This window comes from Adiantum capillus-veneris, unplaced genomic scaffold (genome assembly GCF_014529385.1).
Source record: "Adiantum capillus-veneris isolate H3 unplaced genomic scaffold, ASM1452938v2 Hic_scaffold_262, whole genome shotgun sequence".
In the NCBI taxonomy this organism is placed as follows: domain Eukaryota; kingdom Viridiplantae; phylum Streptophyta; class Polypodiopsida; order Polypodiales; family Pteridaceae; genus Adiantum; species Adiantum capillus-veneris.
In genome coordinates this window covers 22447-44143 of record NW_028221393.1, presented here as the reverse complement: position 1 = coordinate 44143, position 21697 = coordinate 22447, and the positions used below count along the sequence as shown (strand labels likewise).

Here is a 21697-nt window from a genome sequence, read left to right as displayed (position 1 = left end):
TATACCGAGGGAGTTCAGCCTACAACGGAGTACCTCTCTCTCTCTCTCTCTCTCTCTCACACACACACACACACACACACACACACACACACACCCCAAAGGAAAAAGTGAGTACAATGAGAAAGAGTATGCCGTTTCTCACTCTCTGGCTAGAGAAAGATAATATCAAGGAGCTGATCATACACTCAAAAACTAAACCTATCAACAAAGTTCTCCACAGACAAGCCCATTGCTACAAAGAGTAGCTCTTATACTCAAAATTCATTTCACCTTATGAAAGTCACAAAACACCCACCACATAGCAGGGAATCTAAACTTGTCTACATTCACTAGGCTACATCTGCAATCTAGCAAATAATCAACTCAAATAGTCAATAATATGCTAGAGCAGATCATTCTTGCTCTAATTACTATCAAAGTCTTTGATCTAACTCTGAATCGAAGGCGGGTAGAGTGTCTTTTTTGCGCCCGTTGCATCTAAAATTGCCTTGCTATACAGCTTGCCTTGTGACGACGTCTTTTCGACGTAGAGAAACCGATACATCCAGTCTATGAGCTCGGGTGCAAATACTCTGTACAAGATGAAGACATTGAACCATGCTGGTACTTGCACATATCTCTTCCCTTTCAAAGCTCCCAACACCATGGCCTTCGCACAATTCTCTGCATACTCTACTGGCCAGGGGCCAACTTGAATCTGTGAAACGAATAAGCAAGCATAAGCTACAATGCTCTCTTTGAGCTGACAACTTTCATGACCAAATGCATCAAAATTGAGCACTCGTATTCGACCCCAATTTACAGCAATCATGGCAACAAGCTGAAACTATGCAGAAACAAATGTCTCAATCTTACGTCTCGTTGCTCATCATCCACCACAAGCCTCCCCTCGCGAGTCATGAATTTTCCTTTGGTCATTTCGCTTTCAATGTATCCAGGGGTAACAATGGTGATGCCCACTGCAGGCTCAATCTCTATTCTTAGGGTCTCATAGAAGTTGTATATACCCGCTTTGGCGGCCTGAAAGATTAATGCACAATATAGATTAATTTGTAAGTGCATTGGTTATGTCCACCAATGCAAATGTCGAAAAATGCAGGTATATTTGAATGCTATTTAAGGTCCGTTATTGCTTACATTGTAGATGCTCATTCTTGGTACCGGCAACCAAGCTACCACAGAGGCATTAACGATAATCTTCCCTCTAGTTCGTCGAAGGTGAGGCAGTGCATATAGCGTAGGGTAAATCTGACCCCAGAACGTTATGCCCTGCAAGCAATAATTATATTACCAATACTCAAATGTGGACTCAAATCAGTAATATATGGATAAATTTCGATTAGCAAGTTTCTTATTAATCCAGATTAATAGTATACCATGACAGGATGGAACAAGGAAAGGTCCGGGGCCTCTTCGAAAAGGAAGCTGTGAGATATGCCAGCATTGTTTACCAGATGATCCACTGCAAAGAGGGTTAATTACAAGCTTGAGCTGACTATGTATGAAGTAAAAATTAGCTAATCGAGCTTATTATCACTGTATGTACTTGCGGCATATTGAAATTACAAGAGGACCCACAATGCCCAAACCGCTTGATTGTTTCATCGACAACCCGCTTGCAGTCCCCTTCCTTGGCAACATCTCCTGTGATAACATGTGTATGCATTGCCCCTAGCTTGCTTGCTCTTTCCGCCACTGCCCTTAGCCTCTCTGCCCTTCGAGCAACAAGCACCAGAATAGCGCCGCAACGTGCATATTGATAGGCTACTTGCTGCATGGAAGTGAAACAGCACATATAATCAGCGCTTTCACAACGACAGTACCAAGCGCGATGACACGACACAGACAAGATCCATCAATTTGTGAGTTACCTCTCCAATGCCTGAGGAAGCTCCAGTAATGAGAACAACTTTGCCTCTCACATTTTCCTTGAAGATGACCGTGAGAACGCTTCTGAGGAAGCGCAGGAAATAGACCGTAGGCAAGCAGAGAAGCAGGATGAACAGGCCTGTGGGAGGGATGGCGAGGTCAAGGAAGATTTGAAACAGGTCCATTGCAATATTATGTGCCTCAATTAGTGCGCGCGTGGGTGTGTGTGTGTGTGTGCGCGCGCGCGCGCGCGTGAGAGAGAGAGAGAGAGAGAGCTCTGATGTTTATAAACTTCACGTTTTGACGTCGTAGCACTAGCGCAGAATAAAGTGTGTGCGCGTGTGCGTTTGCGCGCTCTTTCCTGGTCTGAGTTGTAATGCTATCACGTGGTCTGCATGCAACTTCTGTTACCGGCACTACGGTAAGGCAGGGTCTATGGAGAGGAAATTTGCTAGCATGGCCATAGGGACTTCTGCCAATGAGGAGTGGAAATTTGCTAGCATGGCCATAGGGACTTGTGCCAATGGGGAGTTGCTAAGCAAGGGTGTGTTTTTTAGGTGGAGGGCATGCAAGGGATTGCTATTTACTTGGTGAGCCAAAGCTCCTTTTTTCAGCTAACGCCAAGGTATTGAGCCACTTGGATCAATCTTGACCATAGGATCGATATCTTTATCAAGAGCGAATATCAACAGCTTACGCAGGTCCGGATTTCGCTCAGCTTTTCAACGCTGCAGACAATCTTGTCAGATAATTCAAGCCAAGCAGGTGCCGCCGATCAATATGACGCCCAAGAAACTCTAATCAGACGGGGCTATCAAAACATATGATGTGTGGGCCGGAAGGCAAAGCGGTAGTGGAAGAGGAGTGCCGCCCCCAAGAGCCGGCCAGTAAGGAAGTGTGAGGGCAGGGGCCGCCAGCCACACGGAGCGTGCAGCCAGAGAGAAGGGGACAATGTGCAGGGCAAGAGATGAGGGTGCTTGTGTGTGCCGCCAAGAAGTGTGTGAGGGTTGGAGGTCGAGCGGGGGTGGTGCATAGGTTTTTTTGTGCTCGAGACAGCCACTATAGGGCAAGACGGACTACACCTACAATTCCAAGAAGCTTCACACAACCAAGGTGAAGCTTTCAGAGTCAAGTTTGATGCAGCTCGGGTTGACAGCTGTCTCGTCGTCAAGGGATCTTCCTGACATGCTAAAATGCTTCCCAGAAGCAGTAGGTTTGCAAGAGATATGCAGCAGGTCCCCATGCCTAATTCTCAAGATTCACACCAATTCTTTTCGGCGCAGTTTGCCTGTGCACCAGTAAGCCAGGCAGAACTGGAAGGGAGTACCAAAGACCTTTCAAACCCTGGTTCTATTTTGTAGATCATCAAGCTGGAGGGTACTTCGAATGCTTGCCGACATGATGAGCATTCTCGAGGATCATATATTTCGTGCGATCAACCAATGGTAGAGGTCTGTTCTGGTGCTACTGAAACAGATGATAATCAGATTTCAATCGATGATCAATTGGCCTAGTCTAGAGTCGAACCACCAAAACTCATTGCCTTTGAAGGCCCATTCAACACATTTTTCTGCTGATGCTATCAGGGTGTTGGCGATGCAGACGGAAGAGGTCAAAGAAATGGAAAGAATAACGTCAAAGTGGACATGAGGGCAGAAACGCTTAGCATGATCGATCACACCGAAGCATATGATGGTTATCCTTAAGTAATTACGCCAGCGGCTTCAGTGCTAGCTGATTGTGCTTTTCGCAGAGAGTATGAGGGGATTAGTGGCAGACATCTCAATGTCAAGGGAAAGGCATTGGGGAATATTGCCACTAGTACAAGTCATGGTCTGATGAGCTGTTGACTTTAGTCACACTCCTCATCCAACTCTGTTGATAGCCTATCTGAAAATTTGATGAGGCAAGCGATTCAGAATGATCTGCAAACAAACAGGACCAATTAAACGCAGAATATGGTGTATGTGGGAGTTGGTTAATGTGTAGCTCCTTGCGCCTTGTAAAGAGATTCTCTTTCTAAATCGTGTATATGGTCAATATTGTGACCTGTAAAGAGATTCTCTTTCTAAATCGTGTATATGGTCAATATTGTGACTTGTAAAGAGATTCTCTTTCTAAATCGCAGGCGCCGGCCAATGCGGCGGCAGTTTACTGCAACGTAGGGAATGCTGGTGGTGTGGATTTGAATGCATAGCAATTACTGCTTCGGAGCTCCCTTCTTACCAATAACCTCGATTCGGTAGCGGATTCTATGAGCAAAGGTCAGCAGCTACATCGGATCAAGTTCAGATGGTTGCAAATGCAGACATCAATTTGGTATCAATACATAACGCAGGTTAGTCAACAAGGAGGCAAGAAGACATAATTGCTGACCGAAGTAGCTTGAGAGAGAGAGAGAGAGAGAGAGAGAGAGAGAGAGAGAGAGAGAAGGTAATATTGATCATAGGACATAGATCATAAAGTTACATCTGCATGTTTTGTGTATGGCAGGGAGGACATATATTCACAACACTGCACGTTCCAATTGCCTCAAGCGCGACTCCAACTCGACAACATTGCAAGGTCCGTTATCTGCATCCAATTTTTCATGCGCATGCATTTGCTTGGCGCAACACATAAACGCTACGGGGCAGGGCACGGCTTCCGTTTCTTATAATTTTTTGGAGAGACCACAGTGCCAGCTCTCCACCATACTTTTGTATGGCACCTCTGTATGACGTGCACAATATTATACTTTTCACTTTCAGTGTGTCGTTTCATTGCAAGATGATATGTTTAACTATTCACATTGCTTTTTTGTAGCTTGACTCACATATCAGCGTGTAGATTGAACAATCAAAAAGCAGGAGTACAACATTGCAGGTCAGTAAAGCACCTCATTTTTTGTTGCAATTCATTCACGCTTTATCTACTTACATGTTTTAGAATTTTTCGCATTACTTCCTTTGCTTTGGTTTATTTGGATCTCATTTTTAGAACTATACACTCAATGCTGATCAACATTTGTACGTAAGTTACACACGCAACTTTTTGCATACAATTACTTGTCAAATGTATGTGATGCATTACAGTAGTGAATACACAAGTAGTGAATGCATGTGATGTATAACAGTAGTGAATTCACCTTGTACATCTTTACTTTAGCTCTAAATAATTTATACCATACTAGGTGTCTAAATAATTGATGCCATACTATATATGTCTTCATTTCTCTCGTACTAGGTGTCGTTATAAATTCTCAAGACTCAGAAGATTACAATCCAAGCGTCAATAAGCTAAAGAGCAAACTGCAGCCAACTTGAAACTAGCTTACCGTCCATATGCTAGGTCATAGTTTCAAATTACTGCATTGTATAAACATTGGAGCATGCAATGTGACATCTTCACTCACAATCTAGAAATATGTCTCTGTGCGTGACAGCATACCTCACATATATAGCGATAAACGAGTTCGATAGATAAATGAAATAGAAACTCATGTTGCTCTCACTTCTGTATTATTGTTGGCCGCTTTGTCATATGAGTGAAAACAACAAGGTTTAACATCATTGTATCTATAGTCCCTTCAACAAAAAATGCGTTCTCTTGCTGATGATCTTGCTCAACTGCCCCCAGTTTGTAGTCACGCACGAGAGCTTTGTAAGACATGTCATATCACAAGCCCGGTCTACTGCTTGCATGCAACTTTGTACAAGATGTCATGCTCTATAAGACATGCAACGGACCCTGACTTACTTCAGTTCCTCGATCACCAGAAAGAAAACTAGTCGTAGATGAGATCAATTGTACCTTGGATGCATGTATTATAGATGAAGCGCATGTGCGTGACTACATCAACAACTCTACTACGATAGTCCGTACTCACATGTCGGACGTCCAACACTATAACAACCTTGCATTGAATAAATTTTCCAATCAAATTGACATTACAAAACTTGAAATGAAGACGAAGGCGGGTAACATACATGTCTTTCAATAGTGGCTCCTAAATCCTAAGTTCAATGAGCTGGATTCAATTGCAATTTGCGTACATTGCATGATCATTGACAATATCGACTTGACAATTATCGACACGGCAAATGGTCCAACATGCATTGTCGATGCCATAACACAGAACACAGAAGGTGAAGTTACATGTATCATTGTCCTCATTCATTGTATTGGGAATAACTACAAAAGAACAAAGGCAAAATAAACAACTATAAAAGAAGAAAGGTAAAACACACTCGAAATTCACCTTCAAAAATGCGAGCCGACGTGTTGCGCTATCAACCATTCAATGAAAAATATTTTTTTTAAAATACTTTCCGTTTTCAAGAATTTATATGTATCATGTATACTAGAAAAAAAACATTCATTTGTAGACATAGTAGTACAACCTTGGTAATTGGATATAATCTCAATTGTAACCACCCCTATAATCTCTAATAATTGATGCGCTTAACTTTGTCTCCTCCCATGAACATTGAGGCATTTTTCAAGTGTATATCCCTTTCAATCAATGCTATCCTTCCTAAATTATTCTTCCTCTTGTTCCCTTTAGTGCTAGCTGCCAAAAGTCAATTTGCATATGTCTTGTTATATTCTATAGATGTTATATAGCAAGGCCCACCAAGCCTCTCTCTCTCTCTCTCTCTCTCTCTCTCTCTCTCTCACACACACTCTCACTCACTCATAGATATAAACCTAATACAGGCTCATGACTTGATGAAAGCTATCAAGCAGTATTGGAGGAACAAAAGCCTACGTTTTTTCCAATTCACAGTTTTGCCAAATCAGTGAACTATACACAGGCTGAGCAAACTCAAGAAGTCCCATGATGTCTCCTCTTGGCCTACTTGTAGCTGGTCTACTACTACTTCAAGCACATCGATTGAGACAACCCTATCCCAAGTGGAGCCACAATTGGCAACATCATGATAAAGCATCAGACAAGGCTTGTCTTGGTTGGATCAACAAAGAAGCATGGATTAAGCAAGTGAATGTGTCATAATAATCAATATCTAATTCTCCTAAATGATTTTCTCATATTAAACTGATCATTTAATGTGGGGAAGTGCTAGGGGAGAAAAAGCTAGAATATTGGTTAAGCTAGCAGACCGGCCACAGTAGGGATTCAAAGGAGGGAAAATAGGGATCCAAAGGGGGGGCCATCTGCAAAAGAGCCATGTGCAACAATGGACTAAAAAGACCCTAAGGTTCAGCCCATTAAGACTTCCAAAATGCTAAGGTTCCAAAATTCAAAGGTTGTGTCCAAAGGTCAACCCTAGGAAAAATTGGATGCTTTGAGTGTGCCCTAAAAGTCTTTACACATCCCTACATGGGAGGGGGCGAGCCCCAAAGGTAGGGGATGAGAGAGAAAGACACACACACACACACACACAGGCTCCCTTTACACAAAGGGAATGAGGGACACATGTCAGCTCCCTAGCCTAGATGCCCACAAGGTGTGCCCAATTCCTATTGGAAGACCCTTGAAGTGGACCAATGAGAATTAAGATCGAGTAAATGTAGTTTAATTAATTTAAAAACATTTAATAAAAGAAACCAATGAGAATTAAGTCTCCTAGAAGACTATTGGGCAGTCTCCCAAAGGGTCCAATGAGCATTCAGAAGCCCCATGGCTTGCCTTATTCCTATTGGCCAGGAGGCAAAGGGGTCCAATGAGAGTTTAGTTTAATTATTTAATTACCTAAAGCTCTCACAAAAGGGGAAAGGGGGACACACGTCAGAAGGCTATCACTTATGCTGCTTAATACCCATTGGCTTGACTTGGGGAGGTCCAATGAGGCAACAGCCAGACCAAATTAGCAACAAGGGCTCGCCCAAGAGAGAGAGGGGGCTGATTTTTGCAAGGCATTATCACACACAAGCTCATGTGTGAAGAAAGAGAAGACTATCTCCTCCCAAGCTTTAATGGAGAGCTCATCACCTACTCCAAGCTTGTGAGATAGAAGCCTACATCAACACTCTCTTGGCATGTGGATGCAAATCCAACCAAGAGCCAAGCTTCAATGCATGCTCATCTCCTCTACCAAGCTAATTAATAAGCTAAGATATGCTACATATGAGTGATTATGTGAGGAGATGTACATCTTTCTCGTAAGATACTCCTTCTTCCTCTCAATCTACTCTCATACCCTGCTAGCTCTCACCATCTTCGAAGGTGTGTGAGGTCTTGGGTCTGAGAACGGGGATAATTCAAGTTGTGTTTGATTAAGTGTTTTGCTTAGTGCATGAAGCTTCCATCTTCATTGCACTAGCTAGTCTTGAAGGAACACAAAGAATTGTATTGTACAATGTCTCTCTTGATGGGAGAAACCATAATACAAAGCCTTTTGGAGGGGGGACCGGCTCCATGCAAATCCGGTCCTCAACTGTTGTCAATAGCTTAATTTCTCTCTCTTTTGAAAGTATTGTTGGTGCTATCTAACTAGGTGTTATGCTTTTTGTTGCTCTCTCCACCCAAGCACTCTTGTAATTCTCATTAGGAATCTATTCTAATGAAATGCCCACTATGTTCATGCTAATTTCCGCTACACATAAGTTATTAGGCCATTAAATGTTACATTGGTATCAGAGCTCAAGGTTTCTCTTTTCTTGCTCAAGAAGGGAGGTCTTCAAGCTAGCTACAAATGGTTGGTACTATTAATTGCCTGTGAGTAAGTAGAATAGGGATTTTTTAGCCTTGCAGTGCGCCTGCCTTCGTGCAGTTAACGTGGCATCACCGTCGAGAGCTATGGTCTTAATAGTGGAGTCCTATGGGGCTTGCCTACGGCTTAACCACTATTGAGCTATTAGAAGCTTGACAGGAGCCGGTGCTGTTTTGGTGTCGAAAGACCCTCTCTTCTATTCCTTGCAATTAATGGTTTTCGAGCCGCGGGTATAGTAGCTTGAGTGATTTTTCTAAAGGGGTAAAGAGGAGTAGCAACTAGGGCTTGAAGTGCCAAAGTACACCTAAAAGTTGTTAGAATGGCTGACAATAGTAAAGAGAGTGAAATTAATGTTGATAACTTTAATTTTGCTCATGAGCAAGCTACTAATGATGCTTCAATGCTTGTTTCTAGGCTTCAACAAGCCATGGGCAATCCATCTCTCCAAAGTGAAGTGCAATGGCAGCTCCGTGCTCACGAGATTCTCCAAGCTCATCACCATGACGAGAGAACACCTAAGAAGCCTCCTTGTGAGACTACCAAAAGAGGTCTCTCTCCAATTCAGGAAGAAGAAGAGAATCCATATGAAGGGCTCAAGAATTTACTTCTTGATGATGCATTTCCTTCCCAAAGGAGAACTCAAGAGCCTCCACCGAAGGAACGAGAAAGAAGAGAGTCTCCCGCCACCTCGGCGGAGATGGCTCCACGAAGACGGCGGGCTAAACGCTCTCCATCACCACCAAAGTGGAGAAGACCATCACACTCCTCTCCACGCCATAATTCAAAGAGGGATGATAAAAAGCAAGAGAAGAAAAAGGCGAGAAAGAGGACACCCTCTTCTCCATCTTCTTCATCCTCTTCCTCTTATGAAAGCTATGGTGAAGATGACAAAGATCAAGACAAGAAAAAGGCGAGAAAGAGGTCACCCTCTTCTCCACCTTCTTCAAATTCTTCACCTTCTAAAGAAAGTGATGGTGCAACCTTTGAACCATCAGAAAGAAGAGGTCATAGGAAATCCTATGCCGCATGGAAGAGGTCGTCCAAGCTGAAGAAATTCAAAGAGGGAGGGAAGAGCATCTCTTTCCTTACCTATGATGGTACCTTTCGTGCTACGGACAAAGTCTTGGCCTTTATCCAACAATTCGATGCGGCGTTTGGAGATGAGGGCTTCACGGAGTCCTCTAAGCTACGCCATGTAGCTATGCACTTTCAAAATTCCGGCAGACAATGGTGGTCTAGCCTACAAGCCAACGGTGAAGCTCCACGAACATGGAAAGCTTTAAGAGCTTCCATTATGAAGCAGTTTTTGGCCACCGATGTGCCAAAGACAAAGTACTCACCGAATGGCGAAGCTTAAAGCTCTCTCCCAATGAATCTATCCACAAATATGTAGACAAGTTTTGGGACCTACAACTCAAAGCCATCGTCTTCAAAAAGTTGGATTTTGGAGAGCAAAAACAACAATTTTGTGCGGGCTTAACCAAAGAAATGGCGGAGTATGTCAACTCCCAAAGACCACGTACCATATCGACGGTAATACACCACACTATGGTCGCCTCTCGAATCAATTTCCAAACGGGGGCAAAAAGAAATAATAAGCCCCCGGAAAATAAGGGTTCCAATGAGCCTAAGGGGAAGGACAATGTCCAAAAGTCTCCTAAGGGCAACTCCAACAAATCTAAAGAGAAGGGAGTTTACAAAGGTAAGAATAAACTCTCTCCTAAAGAGCTTGAGCGTTATCGTAAGGATAACCTGTGTTTCAAGTGCGGCGTACAAGGGCATGCGTACCGCGCTTGTCCCCAAAAGAACAACCGCCAAGATCCTCCTAGAGCTTCCTTGGTTGAAAATCCAAGAGGAGGAGACTCACCAAACTCACCACAAAGGATCTCCTCTATGCCATTCTTGGGGAAAGGTAAGAGAACATGATGCTTTTATTCTCTTTGACCCTGGCTCTACTCACAATTTTATATCTATGGAGTTAGCCACCAAGCTAGGCATACAATCCTACGAGATGGGAAATTTCCTACCCGCAGACAGTGCCTTCAAGGGGCAAGAAGCTTCAGTCACTCCCTTAATCGGGAAATTGAGGCTTCATGTCCAAGGCTATGTGGACAACGAGGACTTCTTTATCTCTCCTCTCAAGCATGAGGATGTAATCCTAGGGGCACCATGGTTTGACCGCCTGGCTGCCGATGTTAAATTTCCTGAGAGGAGAATCTCCTTTAAGTTCACGGAAAAAGACATGTATATAGATGCTAAGGAAATGGGTAACACCATCCCCATTGTACATACAGCAGCTTTCAACAAGTCAATAAAGAGCTCTATTTTTGTGTACATGATTTTTGTTAAAGATTCTCAAAATGAACCTAATGCTTTAGCAAAAGAAAATAAAAGCAACCAAAAGGAATTAGAGTTATCCAATTTTCTCAAGGGGTTTCAAGATGTTTTTATTGACGACATCCCTTGTGAGCTACCTCCTAAACGAGGTAATGATGACCATGCAATTGAACTTCTTCCAGGAAGTTCACTGTCTAATAAACCTCCTTATAGAGTTTCTCAAGCTCAACAAGAGGAGATTATGCGGCAAGTGCATGAGTTAGTTGAGAAGGGTATGGTTAGGCTAAGCTCATCTCCATTTTGCTCACCTGTGCTATTAGTGCAAAAGAAAGACGGCACATATCGTATGTGTGTCGACTATAGAGCACTAAATAGGATCACTATCAAGAATAGGTTTCCCGTTCCACGGGTAGAAGACCTATTTGATAAGCTACAAGGATCGACCTACTTCAGTAGGGTTGACCTAAAAAGTGGCTATCATCAAATAAGGATAGTTGATCAAGACATTGTAAAGACCGCATTTCGTACTACATTTGGTCTTTACGAATACATTGTCATGCCTTTTGGCTTGACCAATGCACCAACCACATTCAACCTCTTGATGGAGAAGCTGTTCAGGCCTCATCGAACCTTCACTGGAGTGTTCTTTGATGATATTATCATCTACTCTAATTCATTGGAGGAACACAAGCAACACCTCCATGTAATATTTCAAGTTTTAAGAGAGAATAAACTTTATGTTAATCGAAAGAAAAGTGAATTTTTCTTGCAAGAAATTCAATATTTAGGTCACATTATCTCTCAAGATGGCATCCAAATGGATCCATCCAAGTTAGAGGTAATAAAAGGATGGCCTAAACCAAGGAATCTGCATGAACTAAGAAGCGTCATAGGTATGTGTGCATACTATAGACGCTTCATAGAAAAGTTCTCACAAATTGCGGGACCATTACATGACCTAACAAAGAAAAGCGTTAGGTATACATGGTCTGCTAAGGAGAACAATGCTTTCGAAAAGCTTAAAGAAAAGCTTATCTCTCAACCTGTGCTTACACTACCGGATCTCTCAAAACCATTTGAGGTCCAATGTGATGCTTGTGGTGATTGCCTTGGGGCTGTTCTGCTCCAAGAAGGGCACGCCATAGGCTATGAGAGTCGAAGGCTCGACCCTGTTGAGCAAGCTCTAGGCATATACGAAAAAGAACTCCTTGCAGTTCTACATGCCTTAGACTCATGGAAGCACTATTTATTGGGGACTCCTTTCATTCTGCGAACGGATCACCAAAGTCTTAAGTACTTCATGACGCAGACCAAGCTTTCCGACAAACAAATGAGGTGGGCAAATTTCCTTTCGCAATTTCATTTTCATATTGCTCACATTGCTGGCAAGCATAATCAAGTAGCCGATGCACTCTCAAGACGACCGAGAGTGAATGCGGTTTCCATAGCAACTCACAATGATCTATCTTCAATGACAGATGAGTATGCTATTGATCCCGATTTTAGAGATGTGATTTCAGCCCTTGCATTAGGGAAGAAAGAAGAACCATTTACTTTACAAGATGGTTATCTTCTCTATGGCAATAGACTATGCGTTACTAACTCACTACATGAGAAAGTAATGTATGAATCTCATGCTCCCCCATATGCGGGGCATAGAGGGATTCAGTCTACCCTAAAGGGAATTGAAACATATTTCTATTGGCCTACCATGAAAGTGAACATACACGAGTATGTTTCCAAATGTGTGGTATGTCAAAAGACAAAATTTGATAGAGGGAAGCAACTTGGATTGCTTCAACCCTTGCCAATCCCTAATTCCCCGTGGGAGAGCATATCCATGGATTTTATCTTTGGATTGCCGAAGTCTATCCATGGGAATACGGGAATATGGACGATAGTAGACAGGTTTAGTAAACAAGCTCATTTTATACCTGTCAAAAAGACTATCAAAGCCCATCAAATGGCAACCCTCTTTATTTCACAAATTTTCAAGTATCATGGCTTGCCAATGTCCATAGTGTCGGATAGAGATCCTAGAATGACCAGTAATTTCTGGAAGGGTCTCTTTGAGAATTTAGGAACAAAGCTAAACTTCTCTTCGGCCTATCATCCACAAACGGATGGCCAAAGTGAAATAGCTAACCTAACCATTCTCGATCTACTAAAAGCCTATGTAACGGAAGTAGGTCAAAGATCCCAATGGGAGAAGTACTTACCCTTAGTGGAGTATGCTTACAATAACACTGTACATACTTCCACGAGAAAAGCACCTTTCGAGGTAATTGAGGGAAGATCAAAAAGTCCCTTGCTACTTAAGGTACATGGGAAGATCTTCGCTGCAGATGAGTATAGCCGAGACCTACAAGAATCTTTCCAAAAGATTAAGGATGCTATCTCTATCTCACAACAAAGGCAAAAGGCTGCTGTTGACAAGCACAATAGAGCCCAAGCCTTTAAAGAAAACGATTGGGTCTTGTTAAAGTTTCCCAAGGCTTGATTAAGGCACACAACGGGCAAGAATCCTACGGGTCACCAAAAGTACTATGCTAAACTAGCAAAAAGGTACTATGGTCCCTTTCAAATTCTTAGGCCAATCAATGAGATGGCCTATCAACTCAAGTTGACCAATCATTGGCTCATACACAATGCTTTCCATGTGAGCCTATTAAAGCCTTACAAAGGAGAGCCACCTCAAGAACCAACTATTGAAGACCCACCGGAGATCGAGGACCAAGAGGAGGTGCTGCAGCCCGAGTCCATTCTCCGACATGAAGACAAGGTACTAAGAGGCGGTAAGACTATCCGACGATATCTTATTAAGTTTAAGAATTATCCTTTTGAAGATGCTAGATGGATGCAAGGCATACAATTAAAGGATAACCTAAACCTTGTCAATGCTTACAATGCTTCCCAAGAGTAAGCAAATGTAAAAAATGAACAAAATTTTTGTCTAATAAGACTCTCTTTTTCTTTATTTGTGCACAAAAATAAAGTAGTATGCATGCTTAGATCAAGTTTGTGGAGACGAAGTCTCCCAAACACCAAGTAGAGCTTGTCACTCTACTATGGAAGACTGATAGGACTGATGTGCAGACATGCCTGCGGCAGCCTCAGGCTCTCAAGCGCCAAATGGACTAGTCATCCATTATGGAATGATGCCGTAGGGTAACATAGGGATTCTCTACCCGCTAAGAAAAGGACTCATAAATATGCTTTATCTTCTCTACACCATACTCGAGGACGACTATGATTTCAAGAGAGAGGTAATGTCATAATAATCAATATCTAATTCTCCTAAATGATTTGCTCATATTGAACTGATCATTTAATGTGGGGAAGTGCCAGGGGAGAAAAAGCTAGAATATTGGTTAAGCTAGCAGACCGGCCACACTAGGGATCCAAAGGAGGGAAAATAGGGATCCAAAGGGGGGGCCATCTGCAAAAGAGCCATGTGCAACAATGGACTAAAAAGACCCTAAGGTTCAGCCCATTAAGACTTCCAAAATGCTAAGGTTCCAAAATTCAAAGGTTGTGTCCAAAGGTCAACCCTAGGAGAAATTGGATGCTTTGAGTGTGCCCTAAAAGTATTTACACATCCCTACATTGGAGGGGGCGAGCCCCAAAGGTAGGGGATGAGAGATAAAGACACACACACACACACACACACACACACACACACACACACACACAGGCTCTCTTTACACAAAGGGAATGAGGGACACATGTCAGCTCCCTAGCCCAGATGCCCACAAGGTGTGCCCAATTCCTATTGGAAGACCCTTGAAGTGGACCAATGAGAATTAAGCTAGAGTAAATGTAGTTTAATTAATTTAAAAACATTTAATAAAAGAAACCAATGAGAATTAAGTCTCCTAGAAGACTATTGGGCAGTCTTCGAAAGGGTCCAATGAGCATTCAGAAGCCCCATGGCTTGCCTGATTCCTATTGGCCAGGAGGCAAAGGGGTCCAATGAGAGTTTAGTTTAATTATTTAATTACCTAAAGCTCTCACAAAAGGGGAAAGGGGGACACATGTCAGAAGGCTATCACTTATGCTGCTTAATACCCATTGGCTTGACTTGGGGAGGTCCAATGAGGCAAAAGCCAGACCAAATTAGCAACAAGGGCTCGCCCAAGAGAGAGAGGGGGCTGATTTTTGCAAGGCATTATCACACACACACACTCACACAAGCTCATGTGTGAAGAAAGAGAAGACTATCTCCTCCCAAGCTTTAATGGAGAGCTCATCACCTACTCCAAGCTTGTGAGATAGAAGCCTACATCAACACTCTCTTGGCATGTGGATGCAAATCCAACCAAGAGCCAAGCTTCAATGCATGCTCATCTCCTCTACCAAGCTAATTAATAAGCTAAGATATGCTACATATGAGTGATTATGTGAGGAGATGTACATCTTTCTCGTAAGATACTCCTTCTTCCTCTCAATCTACTCTCATACCCTGCTAGCTCTCACCATCTTCGAAGGTGTGTGAGGTCTTGGGTCTGAGAACGGGGATAATTCAAGTTGTGTTTGATTAAGTGTTTTGCTTAGTGCATGAAGCTTCCATCTTCATTGCACTAGCTAGTCTTGAAGGAACACAAAGAATTGTATTGTACAATGTCTCTCTTGATGGGAGAAACCATAATACAAAGCCTTTTGGAGGGGGGACCGGCTCCATGCAAATCTGGTCCTCAACTGTTGTCAATAGCTTAATTTCTCTCTCTTTTGAAAGTATTGTTGGTGCTATCTAACTAGGTGTTATGCTTTTTGTTGCTCTCTCCACCCAAGCACTCTTGTAATTCTCATTAGGAATCTATTCTAATGAAATGCCCACTATGTTCATGCTAATTTCCGCTACACATAAGTTATTAGGCCATTAAATGTTACAAGGTGCAAGGATACATGTGTCATCGATGGGGTAGCATTCAACGAAAAGATGCACACAAGCGACGAGATCGAAAATCCAAAAGGCGCGGATGTGGATTCAAGGTGGTGGTCCAACACTTTGAAGAATTTGATAAGGTGATTATCAAAGTCCAAGGTACTCATGAGGGACATGTACCTAGCTCTCGTGCAGACCTTTATCACCTTCCAGTGCATCCATTTGTAATTGCATGTTGCACAAAGGACATGTTTGATATAGGCACTTGCCGGCATGCATGTTGCAAAAATATCAAAGTCAAAGGAACCCTTCACATGGATCATGCATCTACACTTGATCGTGTGATCTATCGGTTCTTCATGATACCAAAAGAAGTGTGAATGTTGCTACACCGGATGCACACACAAGGTATTTCACTCTCTCCCAAAGCATCTCAAGGGTTGAATCGTATCGTTTTACAAGTAATTCTTTGCAGATCTATATTATGTTGCATCTTGTGGCCTTACTGTAGGAGAACATGCAGAGCATGATTGGACTGCAATGCTTACGAAAGCTCTTCGCTTACAAGATTCGAAGAAGGTACCATTGAGAGCTCAACTTCTGGTCACATTTTGCATGCTTTTTTGTTCATGGGCATGCGCTTGCTTGTAGGTCATATTTGTCCAACCATACAACCCGAGGGTAGATGATGAATTGAAGAGACCGTTTATTCTTGTCATTCAAGATGAGGACATGCTTGAAATTGCTATTCGTTTCTCTCATCATAACTCTTGGGCAGTGGATAGCACATTCAAAAAAAATGTCTTTGGGTTACCACTTTATGCTGCAGTCTTGCTCAACCAAATTGGTGTAGGGATGCCAATATGGCTGATGTTATGCACGAGCGATGTTGGCACTAATCACGAAAAATTGGCTTTGGAGTTGACCTTCAAGCTGGTCTTTGCAAGGCTATGCAAAATTCGTCCTGCAGCTATTTTCATTGACAAGAATCAGCAAGAGCTGGAAGCAATTCTTAAGGTGGTCAATGTGGATCCTCATTGCTGGAGAGAAGATGAAGCCGACAACCCAAAACAAGATGCATGCCATGTGTTACTATGCTGGTTCCATGTCAAGAAGGCATGGGTGGAGAACTTATTGCCGTAGGTATGCAGTTGTTGTAGTTGCTGCATAGCTTTCCGTTCCTTTGGTGTGTCAAGGGCTGCTATCAATATTAATAACCAACTTGTTGAAATCATTTCATAGGTCCCTAAGGACAAGCAAGCTGATCTCTATAATCACTTATCAAATCTAGTGCAAGCACCAACTGAGGAGATTTTTAATCTGGGATATAGACAGTTGTTGGATACATATTCAATGCATGAAAATATCCAGCTTTACGTGACAAACGGTTGGTGTGGCAGCACATGCATGTGGCGAACAAGGTGGCCAAAGTTTGGGCGTCTATTTGTACATGGGAATGTGGACACTACAAACCTGTTTGAACGATTATGGAAATATATATCAAGTATACTTTGCTTGATGCGAAGATAAATAGATCGGTACTTGTCCTTTTGAATGCGTTTGTGGGTGATTTATTGCATAAAACCTACATCGGAGGAACCTTGCTTGAGTTCTTTAAGAAAAATTGTATATGCCAACTCCTAAGTTCTTGTGTTTAAACTTGTGGCAGCTAATTCTGGGCATTTTAATCGAGTTGGGTCAAGCAAGAAGCACACATCCAAATTAGCAGGTGGTGAGGCGATTCTGAAAAGTTTTGAGGCTGATCCTACCACCCTTCAAGTGATAGAGGAAAGCACTTTTCTGTTCAAAATTCTTAGCATGTCATCTCCTTCCCAATGGTATCATGTGAGCGTCCAATCTAGCTATTGTGATTGTCCGTATTGGGGTTCAGAATGCAAGCATCAGTACGAAATCCAACTAATAGTTCAAAAGTGAAGTGCGCGAGCGGGAGAGTGTGTGAGTGTGTGTGCAACGATGGAGAAGAGAGGAGAAGAGGAGACCTTGTGTTTGCAGGGGCTAAAACTCACTCTCTACATGTGAGCCCCCTTATTCTATTATGTACATAATGAATAAGTATAGTGGGCGGGCACCTGGCCTAGCCGGCCACATGGGGCTTTACCCCAACAACCTCCCACGTAAAGGCCAATGTGACCATGAGAGAGAAAAGAAAATCGTGCAAAACCTGTACAAGGCCATCACAAGTATGACCTCAGCCAACGCCCACTGGCTCACTGAATCTGTGTGCATCCAGCTCTAATTGTAGAGGAAGTATAGAGCAATCGACACCATACTCCTCACCAAAGCCGCACACATCCTGCAGGTATCTCACCATACGCTGCAAAGTACACCTATGCTCAAGGCCAACATCAGTCACTGCACGACTAACTGCTCCACTGCAAATGCAATGTCGGGTCTTGAGATGAGTATCTCGTACATGAGACTCCCGAATGATGATGCAGTCCTAGCAATATCTGCCAATTTGACCATCTCAGTCAAATCTGGCTCAGAACTCCACTCATGGAAATCACCTTGACACCCGAACTCCGATCCCTAGAATCCATCCTCGTGTCCATCGTATGTCACATGCGCACCAAGATCATCTGTCTGTCCTGAACCCTATGTGGTAAGAGCAATGTCTAGCTCTAACTCACATACATCAGAAGCCTCTGGCCTAAGCATATCCATGAATGACTGAATCATGGTTGAATCCTCAGCACTTAAGCCATCTATATCCGTCATCGTATCCACAAATGACATGCCCTGTTGCACAACTATCTGCACAACTAGCTCAACATGCTCACAAACTGGAGGATCATGCAACCTATTCGCAAAGGAGACATGCCTCATCTCTCTGCATGGCTGTGTACTCACGAAAATTGTGCCATCTCGCACGTGACGTACTCGCATCGCATGAATCATGCCAACACTAGCACCTCTAGCTATGACTAGTTGTCCACGATGCAATCGGAAACTATGCTCATCTAGCACTACCTGGCATCCACTGTCTCGTAAGTGACTCATAGAGATCAAGCTCTGTGTCAAACCTGGCACATGGCGTACATCTCGCAACACATATGATGCACCACTCGGAAACGATAGTCTGACATCTCTTGCACCAACTATGTCATGCACTGAACCATCATCTAGACACACATGCCAATCATACCACTAGCATATGTGCTAAACCACTCACGACTCGGTGTGACGTGAAACCTAGCACTCACATCTAGTATCCAATGTGAAGGTAATGTATCGTCAAAAACCGACATAAGAAAGTCAAGAGTAAACATGGAAGCAAAGTCGACATCTCCGTCATGCGTAGCCACAGACGCTACATCTGCTCCCACATCATCCAAAGTGATAGCATCCCTCCTGTGCTATCTCATGAGCTGTCTCATCTGCCGAAAACAACGCCTACGTACATGCCCTGTATGACCACAATGCCAACACACAACATCTCTATGTCTGCAAGATCGTCCTTTGACTGTAGGCATCTCTCTAGACTCATTTGTGCCAAAAGCATTGCACACTCTTTGCCATAACTCTCTAGTTGTACATGCATCCAAACCAATGCAATAGACAGACTCACCAAGGTGTAACATGATCGTCGAACGTGCAAGCTCATCCAAGTCCTCCCACTCATTGTCAGTCATTGACTCTGGCCTAGCATCCATGCCCTGTAGTGGCAACACTTGGCCCAACTGAGTCAATGCATCATGCATACCTTCTTTCCAATGCTCAAAGTTTTACCCATCAAACTTTGTATGGAAAAGCACAAACCCTGACAATGATGTACATGCCAAATCCATGGTGATAACCTCTAACAAGACCAAGCACAAGTCGATCAACTGACAATAGCCAAAGCTTGACTAACTCATACACCAAGTACTGTCAAAATACAACATAAGCTAGCATAAGCTGTCTAAGAGAAGTATCATCAAATATGGCAATCAATGTAACGAAACAAAGTGAGAAAAACCGCTCAAATGATGCCAAAACACCCGCTCTAATCCAAGAGCACTATGTGGTAATCGATGAAACTATCATCAACAATCTCCCTCCTGAAGAGATTACCACATGTATGTCAAATGACATAATCCGGTGAGCAAACACTCTCACAATGCGATGCCAAAACACTATGGCAAAGAAACCACTGAGTGCCAAATGCAATCAAAACACGATTGCAAACCATACGCATAAACAAATAAACTCGCAAGAAAAATTCGGCAGAGTTTTGATAGTATTTGTCTATCTAACTATAATAACCATACATGCCATAAACATGCTCAAAAACATGAGCAAATCATGCATAAAATCCGCACTCAAGTATACATGAGCTGCCCCAAAGTCTCAACTCCTTAAACTTGGAAAACAATCCTGTAATCCGAAACACAAAGTGCATCAACCGCACTCTACAAGCGAAGCATACACTAACATAAACTTGAATGCAAACCAACCAAAATGTGACACAAATTGATGCTCAAAATAGCTGAAAATTAGCCCATATATGCCATTGCAAGGCGAAGAATACCATCCGCCGAAAATCACACACAATGTGCATCCACATGGCAATATAAACGAGTATCAAGCATGTACCAAATGTGTATCAAAGAGCATCCAAATGAGCTGAAAATTTAGCTCACAATCATGCCAAAAATGCTTGCAAAAATCTCTACAAATCTATGCACCACACTTTCCAAAATCTGCTCAATCGCATAAGTCAATGCACATAACCTGTGATGAAACCACTCTCGAACCTTAGAGTCCACAAGAATGCATACATCCACGAACTGTTCTCAATGTGTGCGCATAAATGTGTTGAAAATATCAACCCACGCTCTCTTCACTGAGAGCAAAACATCAATGCACAATACAAGAGAATGACAAATCTCAATCAGAGCTCTCCGAATGTAGCAAATCACCACAATATGCATACATAATCTTCAACTTTTTGAATACCCTGTAGCCTCTCAGCTCATATCTTCCAAACCGCTCAGAATTTGCAAAAAATTCCTTCTGCAAAGTTGTAGCCCACGCGAAAACAGTTTGGCCACTTGGGAATGGACCTAAAATGTGCTGTTTATACAGGTCAAAACAGATTTGTAAAAATTTTTACGTGTGTACCCTAGATGTGCAGGCAATTTGAGTGACGTATCTCAAAATTGGTGAAGATTTTGAGAAAACTTTCTTCTGCAAAGTTGAAGAAGACGAAAAACCGGTCAATCAATGCGAGAATCGGCTTGAATGAAAACGTTTTGGTAGGCCAAAATTGATCTGCAAAAACGTGCTACAGTTTTTGCTTCTTCTCTGTCTGCTTCCTCGTTGAGCTCCAATGGTGCTCCCAATCCCTAAGCTCTGATACCAGTTGAAGTGCGCGAGCGGGAGCGTATGTGAGTGTGTGTGCAACGATGGAGAAGAGAGGAGAAGAGGAGACCTTGTGTTTGCAGGGGCTAAAACTCACTCTCTACATGTGAGCCCCCTTATTCTATTATGTACATAATGAATAAGTATAGTGGGCGGGCACCTAAACTAACCGGCCACATGGGGATTTACCCCAACAAAAAGAACTTTCCTCAACTTCTATGTATTTTCCCAGTTCTTGATAGCATACATGCCTTCAACCATGTGGTTCGGGAGGCCAATGCTCAAGCAAGGAAGCAAGATACAATGATGGGGGACCAAGATTGAATGGGGGACCTAGATATGTCAAGCCAGCTACCCACCATGGCTGAGGAAAGTGTAGCCATTATTGATAACCAGATTCTTGGATGCATCTCAGACTTGAAAGGACTTTTACAAAGCTTTGAAGAATAGTTGGGGCAATGTGATAGTGACCTAAAAGTGATCCTCTTTAGTCAGTTGTGCAACTCAAGGGATTGGCTCTCCACTCTGATTGTCCCAAAGCACATCGACTTGCCAGCAACAATAGGCTCAATTAGGCAGATCCAAG

The 21697-nt window shown here is 42.8% G+C and overlaps 1 protein-coding gene across 1 annotated transcript; it reads right to left on the bottom strand.

The window, feature by feature from the left end:
* Window positions 1-229: 229 nt before the first annotated feature.
* On the bottom strand, window positions 230-2132 carry LOC147417373 (11-beta-hydroxysteroid dehydrogenase-like). Its single transcript, XM_086507669.1, has 6 exons — window positions 1872-2132; window positions 1579-1771; window positions 1377-1462; window positions 1138-1269; window positions 856-1020; window positions 230-697 (listed from the first exon to the last, which is right to left on the bottom strand). The coding sequence occupies exons 1-6, from the start codon at window positions 2052-2054 to the stop codon at window positions 428-430; spliced, it is 1029 nt and encodes a 342-aa protein (XP_086363795.1). The 5' UTR covers window positions 2055-2132; the 3' UTR covers window positions 230-427.
* Window positions 2133-21697: the final 19565 nt, after the last annotated feature.

What these genes read in the sequence shown, in the direction of transcription:
- LOC147417373 (XM_086507669.1), bottom strand. Translation starts at nt 2,054, where the DNA reads ATGGACCTGTTTCAAATCTTCCTTGACCTCGCCATCCCTCCCACAGGC. An exon ending in CTTCCTCAGGCATTGGAGAG is followed by an intron (nt 1,772 to 1,871) that starts GTAACTCACAAA and finishes ACTTCCATGCAG; the next exon opens with CAAGTAGCCTATCAATATGC. An exon ending in TGGATGATGAGCAACGAGAC is followed by an intron (nt 698 to 855) that starts GTAAGATTGAGA and finishes TTCGTTTCACAG; the next exon opens with ATTCAAGTTGGCCCCTGGCC.